Source organism: Ciona intestinalis, unplaced genomic scaffold (genome assembly GCF_000224145.3).
Source record: "Ciona intestinalis unplaced genomic scaffold, KH HT000305.1, whole genome shotgun sequence".
Lineage (NCBI taxonomy): Eukaryota > Metazoa > Chordata > Ascidiacea > Phlebobranchia > Cionidae > Ciona > Ciona intestinalis.
In genome coordinates, this window is record NW_004190626.1 from 1,761 (window position 1) to 11,600 (window position 9,840).

A 9,840-nucleotide genomic window follows, 5' to 3' on the forward strand; every position below is an offset into this window, starting at 1 on the left:
ATTTTAACAATGTCACCCAAGATTTTACCCTGCTGTTAGGTGTCTATGCAAACAAGCAGAGCCAAAGTATATTGCATTCACCACATTAATCAATGAGGTTCCCTGTGTTTGACAACTATGAGTGTAACTGTATTTTAACAATGTCACCCAAGATTTTACCCTGCTGTTAGGTGTCTATGCAAACAAGCAGAGCCAAAGTATATTGCATTCACCACATTAATCAATGAGGTTCCCTGTGTTTGACAACTATGAGTGTAACTGTATTTTAACAATGTCACCCCAGATTTTACCCTGCTGTTAGGTGTCTATGCAAACAAGCAGAGCCAAAGTATATTGCATTCACCACATTAATCAATGAGGTTCCCTATGTTTGACAACTATGAGTGTAACTGTATTTTAACAATGTCACCCAAGATTTTACCCTGCTGTTAGGTGTCTATACAAACAAGCAGAGCCAAAGTATACTGCATTCACTACATTAATCAATGAGGTTCCCTGTGTTTGACAACTATGAGTGTAACTGTATTTTAACAATGTCACCCCAGATTTTACCCTGCTGTTAGGTGTCTATACAAACAAGCAGAGCCAAAGTATATCGCATTCACCACATTAATCAATGAGGTTCCCTATGTTTGACAACTATGAGTGTAACTGTATTTTAACAATGTCACCCCAGATTGTGTTATGACGTAACCCACCTTAATTATGACGTCAACGACCTCAGGTTTGGATATCTTACTTTGTCCGAACACTTTGATGTTAAAAGCTGATATTCGAATGTGATTGGTTGGAATTGGTGGAGTGGTTGTGACCCATGTGACGTCACTTTGGGTATTCTTGTAACTACTGTTCGATAACAATCGGAATTCAACCGGATAATGGTCGCTGACGTCAAGGGCCTGTCATAATAATGATTGTGATGTCACAATTGCTATACCTTTGACGTCACAATGTATAACAGCATCACACACGACGTCATGACACATTACATCATCATACATGACGTCATGTGTGATGATGTCATGTGTTATAACGGCATGTATGATGATGTCATCACACATGACGTCATACTTGATCTTGGGTTAGATTCAGCGCGACATCGAACCGGTAGGTGTCGCCATCGCACGCCAGGTCTATGAGGTCACTTCCGGCAACGATGATTCTGGAACAAGTTCGTGGTGACGGTGAATACATGGTGTATTATGACATCACAATGATATTTAACCTGTCATAAGCACAGTCGGTATTGGATACCGTAGTGTCTACGTCATCACCAATCAACCAATGAAAAGTTGGATCCGTCCTCAAAACAACCGAATCCCAACATGATTGACAGACGTACGAACAATCCGCGTTCAAATCACCCAGGATTATTGTGTTCTATCAACAATTAATTTATAAACATGGATGAAACAACCATTGATAAACTTACGTTCCCATACACACCAACAGCATCCATATAAACTTGTAGTAATCCATTCATCTCAGCCACAGCATCTGTTGGTTTGGCGTGCATTGGTATCAACGTGAACTCTCTACCCCCACCTGGTGATATAAAGGTTGTGACATCTCACCCCTGTACCACCTTACCCCTGTACCATCTGACCCCAGTACCATCTTACCCCAGTACCACCTTACCCTGTATCATCTTACCCCAGTACCATCTGACCCCTGTCTTAACTTACCTCCCAACCAGCGAAACCGGGTTATGATTGGTTCACGTTCAAATACGTCATCCGTGTCATTGTATTGAAACTTGCCCAATAATTCCAGTTTATCAGGTCTGGAAAAAATAAAACAATTGTCAACGTCACAAACACACGATATACGTCACAAACCTGTAAACAAAACCATATTGTTCCTTTGATGACGTTCTTCCAACCCTGGGTCCGGTAAACCAAGTATAGTTGATCCCACCTTCGTTTAATTGTTCAACTAATGTAGGGAACGATGTTTCTTGTATATCTCGTATCTCTTGTACGATAACCAGGTCGTAACGTGACAACACCTGTTGGGAATAAACGACCAAAATACTACAAAAAGCATGTGCATTATATCCACTGTTTTGGACACAAAGCTACCAATATGACTTTTATGCAACAATTTAACTTTGCATGGAAAATATAAATGTCAAAGATCTCTTTCAGAACTATATACACACAATACACGTTATTTATGACGTACCCACCTTAATTATGACGTCAACAACCTCAGGTTTAGATATCTTACTTTGTCCGAACACCTTGATATTGAACGCAGATATCAAAAGCTGATCCAAACTTTCAACTTTCATGAAACATAACGTTAGCAACAATATTAACCTCATATTGCAACCTTGGTATCTATGATTGCACGACCCAACTATATCTATAATAAAGTGACCATGTTCAAATTAATTAAAACAAGGGAATTAGCAGGGAAACTACAGTTGTTAAAACACGCAACGGGTAAAAACTACTTAAGTAAAAGTGTAAAACAAAATCATTGTTGCCAAATCCGTGATACAGTAAACTCGCGTGCCAACTCTAGAATAAACACGTTTCTTCCGCTCTATGATGTCATAACACCAGCATTGTCTTAACAACAACACGCATTGTTTGTAACAATCGCTCTCATGGTGTCACAATCCACCTATTGTGACGTCACAAAGGTGGGATGGACACGCCTACGTCACACCGCGATATTGTGATGTCACAAAGCTCGTTAGTTTATTAATAAATTGTAACTTTAAACATGAATCATACACGTAACAATGCTGTGTATTACATAACAAAACGCATTATTACGTCATATATGCGAGTTTGTTAACAATTTTATAATTTGATATTTTCAATTTTATTTTTTGAACATTCTGCTTTAAATTAAAATGGCGGCAGTCGGTCCAAAACGAACGACGTTTTGCAACGAACCGTATTACCCCCCTGGTTACTGCGGCTACAGCCCACAATTTCATTTCCAATATGGCGACACTTACGGCAAGACGACGTCACGGTTATTGACCGACCCCAACGTTGCTAAGTCGGGGAGGTTGGTTTTGGCGGATCTGTTTCCCGCCGAAAACAGCGGAAATGACGTCACGGATGAGCGGAACGAGTGGAAACGACTTCGAAAACAGAGTTGGGGGGATAAAAAGTTGAACGATAAGATGGTTCGTGTTTGGTTGGAACTTATTTATATTTTATTTCTCGTCCCATTTGGTAGTAAGTGAACAACATTCAGAATTATAAAACTGTATCCCCACGACTCCCATAGACCGTTGTTAGTTGTTTAAAACAAGATCAGGATATTGAGATAATATGTGTTATAGGTGTCCCATATTCCCCCACTGTACTATGTATTGTAGTAGAGTTATAGGCGTACCAGTCTGTATTTTCTAAACACACCAAACGTAAACGTCTTGCCCACGGACACAGACATATAACTACCATACCACACATAGGTACCCGGGTACACCGGTTATATCCCCAAGAAAGAAGATCACTTCGGGACAAGATACGCCGATATTTGTAGAAAAGCAACCAAAGACTTCTCCAACGAAATGTCGGCGGCCAAGGACAAACGTAGAGCTTTGCAACCCCGGATGCCGATGACGCCGAAACTAGCGGAGCCGAAACCTTACGTTTCCTTAACCCAACCCCAACACTCGGTGTCGCCCTACTTCATGAACATCAACGACGGGGCGAAGACTTTCATGTCTGGATATACGGGGTTCATACCGAGGTCACGGTCAAGGTAATGTCATTGTAATATATTTGTTCGATTCTGTGTGATGTAACTTGCTTTGGCCTGGCGGGGCAACGACAGTCGTTATAAAACGGGTGTTCTGTTTCATGCACCCAAATAGTAGCAGCGACGAGCCTCGAACGTGTCTTCTATGGTCGATTCTAAAAGCAGGCGCACCAAACACCGCGACATTTGTTTAAATTAACAACAATGGTAGCAACATTTGGCTTCGAATCTCCTCTATGCTAGAAGAGGCAGGCTAACCACTGTGTCCCATATTCCCAGGTTTGCCCTCGTTTACCCAAAGTTAACCCGAGAATCGTTGAAAGAATTTACTCGAAACCAACAAGAGTTGAAACTATTGGCCAATCGAGAAGTGTCAATCAACCAACCTGGTCCCAGTGACCTCCCGGTGAACCCACTGCAACCCATTTACATCAATGGTGGATTGTTACCTCATTATACAGGCTACCTCCCAGGTCATAAGTTCAGGGTCGGCATGACCTTTGGAACAAGTTCACGATCTTTCCACGCAACCAACCAACCACGTTATAATAAATCATTGTTTGCTTAATAATTGCAACTAGAAAAATAAAGTTTTTATAAATAAACCAATATTGTTTAACTCGTTGTACATTGTTAATAAACAAAGTTGTTTGTTTATAGATATTAATAAGTGAAGTATTGTTTACGTAATAATTAAAATGCAAAAAAATAAAGTGTTTTCAAAAAATAAACCAAATATTCATTTGATTTGTTGCTTGTTGTGTTGATAAAATAAATGTAATCCAATTTATCGTAATACTGTTTGAAAATTTTTTGAAGTTTTTCTTCGAAATTACAACAAAAATCTTCGTTTTCTGAATAAGCGAAACATCATTCAATTTGTTGCACGTTCTCGCTTGATTGTTGATAAAGTTGATGAACTTCGTTGGCGAGATGTTTGAACACGACGTCGATTCCTTCGTATTGTTTCTGGGGAACAATGTGTTTGACAAACACAATATAAATCATTCGGCATTAAATATAATTTTGTTTGCGAATTCTATAACAAGCAGCTGGGTAACTTTGTTTGTACCAGCGCCTCATGTTCGGCTTTAGAACTTGGTGATCATTGTTACACGTATATAACAAAAGTTAGAAGCTCTTTAATTATATTCCCAAGTCCCAACTTTATACAAACATGGTGCAACTAAATTATTGTTTTCATTATAAATTAATTATAAACCTAATTAAATTGATTCCATTTGATTAGAAAACTTATGAAATGTGTTTTTGTTTTAAACTATTCGTTGGACTTGGTTTTTGTTTGTTACATATCTCATAACACTTGATCCAGACTGTAATGCGGTTACGAGAATCGTCCAACTTTTTGAGCCCTAGATCAGAGCCAGATTCACAGTTACCAAAATTTGTATCTAAATATCGTCAACAATTTTACACACAACGCATAAACCGCAAACTTACAGCTGAACATTCGAAGAAAACCAACCCATGTTTGACGGCGAACGCGTTTCCTTCGTTGGCTTCGACCTCTCGTCGATCTTTTAGGTCGCCTTTGTTGCCGATGACCACGCCTGGGAGGAAGGGAAACTAGTTTAAAAAATACCTAAAATTCAACTATAAAGTTCAACCATAAAATAAGTTCCACTAGTAAAAACAGTTCCTCCATAACCAAAATAAGTATTTTCCCAAAATAAGTTCCTCCTGTAAAATAAGTTCCCCAATAAATAAGTAAAACGCCTTTTCCCCCACTGACTGTAACCCCCTTATATAACAATTGTCGATACCTCGCAATGCAAACAAGTTACATTCATTCACCTGGAATTGATTTTCCCGGTTCGGAAAATTGTTTGATCTTTTTTAACCATTGTTGACAATTCTTAAATGAAGTTTTGTTTGTGATGTCATAGACGAGAACAAACATCCCGACTTTGTCCCAACTTGCCTCGTTAAGTTGATGGAACACTTCTTTACCCGCAGAATCAAACATGAATAAATCCTATTATGACATCATTGTTACATTATGACATCACAAACAAATGTATGACATCACAATACCGACCACAACATCCTTATTATCTTCTCCCAACTGAACAAACTTTTGCAACAAATCGACTCCGGTTGACTGTGGATGAAAACAATTCTGAGAGAATGTTGTTGAAAAAAAGGGGGGACAGCTCTAAAAGATTCAAGTATATGCCACCCCCGTGACTAGGGATGCACATTACAGAATAATTAGGTATTCTTGGACATCCTAGAATACTTTATTTCGAATCTAGAATTTCGAATCTAGAATTTCGAATCTTTTTATATTTATAGAAAAAAATAATTTTACCCACATAAGTCAGTTTATTGACTCTTTCATAGCAGCCTTGTAGGATCATGAGCTGTAAAATGATCAAAAATTGAACTATTGGGTAATTTTTGCGTCATGAAACGTATAGCAGGCTATGAAAAGGCATTGTGAAACGTTTACTCTCGAAAGTCCCACAAACACAAAATTATTTTTTTTAAATTATAAAGTTTCAAAAATTGTTAATATAGTGTATCAGATGACGTTCGATGACGCCATTAAACAGAATACAGAATCCTCTAATTAGATTCGAATACAAAAGGATTCGAATCTCACGAAAAATTCGAATGTGGTTCCGTACCCGTGACCAAATCCTGCTTTAATTTAAATGATTATTTAGAACGTACATTTCATACAAGATACCCGCACATGATTCATTATGACATCACAAACAAATGTATGACATCACAATACCGACCACAACATCTTTATTATCTTAAATACCATCATATATGACATCATAATCACTATTATACCATCATATAACTTTTGGGAAACGACGTTCCATCGCTATGATATGCTTGAGTGATCGCAGTTTTACCAACAGTAGAATCACCTGCGTTGGAATTTAATTAATTTTTGATAATTTAACATAATTATTAGATATTCATTGGGTATTAGTGAACAATTGTCTGGTTATAGATTAAGCTGGTGGGAAGTGTTAGAGGTTGGTATTTATGGGTTAGTTTAGTTTTTCGCTTAGCGATTAGATAACGTAGGGGACGGATTCTTTACTAGCCCAGTAGAACCATGCATTTTTATAAACACAATAACATTTGTTTTATTTATTTGATATATCGAAGAGATGAGAATTAACAACAAAACGATTAGCTTGTAATTGGAAGAAAATTGCGGGTTAAGACAACTAATCAAAAAGCAAAAAAACGACAATTTCCCTAATTAGGCAAGTTAGTTAGGAGGAGCACAACATAATATATTAAATAACCAACTAATTATTAAATTAATCAAAACTTACCCAACAAAACACATTTCACACGAACGACCCCCATATTTAATTTGTCAGCTTCTCTTTATTTCAAGCGGTTAGTTAAATATTTTATAGATATCCAATATAAATAAATCCTTTGGTCCCCTTTTACTTAAACAATTTAAATTTTATTTATATGCGATTAAACTAAAAAAATACCACATAATCACGCAGGTTTCCATTAAAGCGTGATTGAACCAAAAAATCGAAGAACATTTCTGTGAGATTGGTGTCAGATGAACAAATTTCGTATCAAATGTTTGAGTTTTGGTTAAGTTTTAATCTTCTGCTGCTTTTGCTCATAACATTTTAAATTATCTTTTAGGTGCTCAGTCCTTTTGTAAACAAGCCGCAATATACATTGTAGTTACGTATTACCACTCTCACGCGTTACAGAGCGTGTACTAGGACGCGAAACCATGTTTTGTGGCGCGAAAAGATTAAACTTCGAAATATTTTTAAATTCATTTCTGTTCAACTGCTTATATTGTTTATTACGACACTAGTTCCCTTACGACAGCACATGAGACGTAAACTCCCCTACCCCATCATTGCAGTTGGGCCTTATTAAATATTAAAAAATAAAACAAAGAATATATATGGTTAGATTTATATTGGCTGGTACATGAGGTAAAGTTCAGTGTTGGCAGATTTTTATCGAAAAAAGTGCTTTCTTTGTATAGTGGACGCACACGAAATGTGTATGTGAATTAAATAGGCCACTAAGAGATTTTCTGTGTAAACAATCAATTGTTAACAGAAACCTTAATGCGGCTTATTATCCAAAAACTCATGTTTTTATAAAAGCGCAACAAGCAGGATATTATGAGACTGTTTCTGTTCATTGCATCATTCATTCTTGTCCAAAATTCTTGTCACAATTTGTTTCTTAGAATTTGTATTTGTCGTGACTAAAACCATCAGATAGTTGTATTCAAACGAGCGGAAGTTACTAGCGTATAGCCATGGCCTACTCAATACACGGCCTAGGAATTCACCTAAACTGCTCAGAAAATAAGAGGCCTATTGACGCGAACAATGCCCCTTATAATACACTGTACTGTAGTTTGTTTGTTTTGCAACATGGCTAAGTTATTTTTTCGTGTTTTAATAAATTTTGTTTCTACGTTTTTGCTTGGTTGGTTTGTACCGCGAGATCTTGGGGCGTCTTAAATGTGTCGTGTGTAAAATTGTAATTTAGAATAGGAATACAAATTTAGGTAACCATAATTTCGTGAATCTGGTCCTAATCTAACGCTCATAAAGTTGGACGATCCTCGTAACGAAGTCCAACGAATAGTTTATTATAGGGAATATAAAATCTGCCTAAAAGAAATTAAAGTGAAGAGTTTTTAACGTTTTCATTGAGCACTAAAATGTGGAATATAAAAAAGTTAAATTTCATAGCAATTGTTACCCCCGCCGCAGAAATGTACGTAAACAGAATATGACGTCAGGTAACGTGTCGCGGCTTAGAAGAAAAACCCATGACGTGCACGATACGTAAATGAACCCGTATAACAGCGGTAGAATTAAAGCAGTTATACAACTCAGTGCTCTTCAACCTTTTATGGGTTGGTGAACCCCTAAAGTTGTCGCGACGAACTCATCAAAGTGGCTAAATTTGTTAAAAATGTTCAAAACTGAATATTATTGGTGAAAATTGTTGAAGTTTGTGATGCACCCTTGTATTTCCTTTTGTTGGTGCACCCCTGGCATATTTTGATGCACCCTAGGGTAAACCGTGCCGGTTGAAGAGCAGTTATATAACTTATCTATAATGATATTACCAGTGCATTATGACGTTTAATGTGATTTTAAACGTGCTGGTTTAGATATATTTATTGACTTATAGAAGTTTTATTTAATATAATAATTTTGTACAAATATTTGCGATTTTTTGTTTTTAATTTTAGTTATCATGTTAAGTTTAAAAATGTTTCGTCTTGCTGTGATCCTTCTTCGGCTGAGCATAATGTGCGTGAACGCGGGCAATTCAACGCTAACAGGTTAGTCTCATGACACGGCCCACTAGAGGTATCTCTGTACTGTACAGTAGGTGGGGTAAGATGGCCCATAGTTTCATCTACAAACTCGCTACATCAATAACTCCTTTATATAGATTATATCTCGTATTAATCCGAATCACGAGCAGACTGTAGCGGTTAAATATATCGTAATTGTCCATACCCTGTTTGTCCTTTATATTTATGACTTCGTGCAATACAGCTGGGTGTTCCATCGCATGTTTTCTAATAGGTTGAATGTTTAAGTCGTTCTGCGTTATTGTGTGGTGGGGTAAGGTAGAAACTTTGTTTTAAATTCTTTTTATGGACCCCATTTTCCTAAATAAATAAAAAAATTTATATAAAGAAAGCGCCGTAGCCAGTTACTTTCTGCTAAAAATCAACGATGATCACGAGTTTTTGACGTCATATTGCAACACATTCGTTTTTATCGAACCAGTTGGTAGTAAACAAAGAAAAAACAACGATTAGGAAATATGGGATATTATGCGCTAACGGTATCCCATCTTACCCCACAGTTCTGTATGGGATATTATGTGCTAACGGTATCCATCTTACCCCATTGTGCTGTATGGGATATTATGTGCTAACGGTATCCATCTTACCCCACAGTTCTGTATGGGATATTATGCGCTAACGGTATCCATCTAACCCCATTGTTTAAAATGAATTTTAGCTACCGGAGAGAAATACGAGGAATCAGATTGTGGTGGTACGGTGAACGACACGACACACTGCAATTGCCC

General features: G+C 37.2%; 3 protein-coding genes across 4 annotated transcripts in view; 1 reads left to right on the forward strand and 2 right to left on the reverse strand.

Annotated features, from left to right (window-relative positions):
- LOC104265585 (deoxyribonuclease-1-like) overlaps nt 1–2,432 on the reverse strand; it is a 4,059-nt gene extending 1,627 nt beyond the window's left edge. The window contains exons 1-6 of one of the 2 annotated variants that reach the window (XM_018816562.2): nt 2,189–2,432; nt 1,839–2,008; nt 1,686–1,783; nt 1,433–1,545; nt 1,226–1,380; nt 909–1,162 (exon numbers count right to left, since the gene is read on the reverse strand). In XM_018816562.2, the coding sequence (XP_018672107.1) occupies nt 1,066–1,162; nt 1,226–1,380; nt 1,433–1,545; nt 1,686–1,783; nt 1,839–2,008; nt 2,189–2,326 (771 nt within the window). In that variant the 5' untranslated portion in view covers nt 2,327–2,432 and the 3' untranslated portion in view covers nt 909–1,065. Of the gene's footprint in view, nt 1–908; nt 1,163–1,225; nt 1,381–1,432; nt 1,546–1,685; nt 1,784–1,838; nt 2,009–2,188 lie in introns of those variants that run through there. The other variant, XM_018816561.2, reaches the window with a different exon arrangement.
- Nucleotides 2,433–2,570: 138 nt separating this feature from the next.
- Nucleotides 2,571–4,366, forward strand: LOC100182355 (protein FAM166B-like). Its single transcript, XM_002130038.5, has 3 exons — nt 2,571–3,148; nt 3,440–3,732; nt 4,009–4,366. The coding sequence occupies exons 1-3, from the start codon at nt 2,867–2,869 to the stop codon at nt 4,295–4,297; spliced, it is 864 nt and encodes a 287-aa protein (XP_002130074.1). The 5' UTR covers nt 2,571–2,866; the 3' UTR covers nt 4,298–4,366.
- Nucleotides 4,271–7,146, reverse strand: LOC100177670 (intraflagellar transport protein 27 homolog). The gene is made up of 6 exons (XM_009859920.3): nt 7,056–7,146; nt 6,556–6,635; nt 5,789–5,851; nt 5,545–5,725; nt 5,191–5,300; nt 4,271–4,698 (listed from the first exon to the last, which is right to left on the reverse strand). Exons 1-6 carry the CDS (start codon nt 7,087–7,089, stop codon nt 4,600–4,602), a joined length of 567 nt encoding a protein of 188 aa, XP_009858222.1. The 5' UTR covers nt 7,090–7,146; the 3' UTR covers nt 4,271–4,599.
- Nucleotides 7,147–9,840: the final 2,694 nt, after the last annotated feature.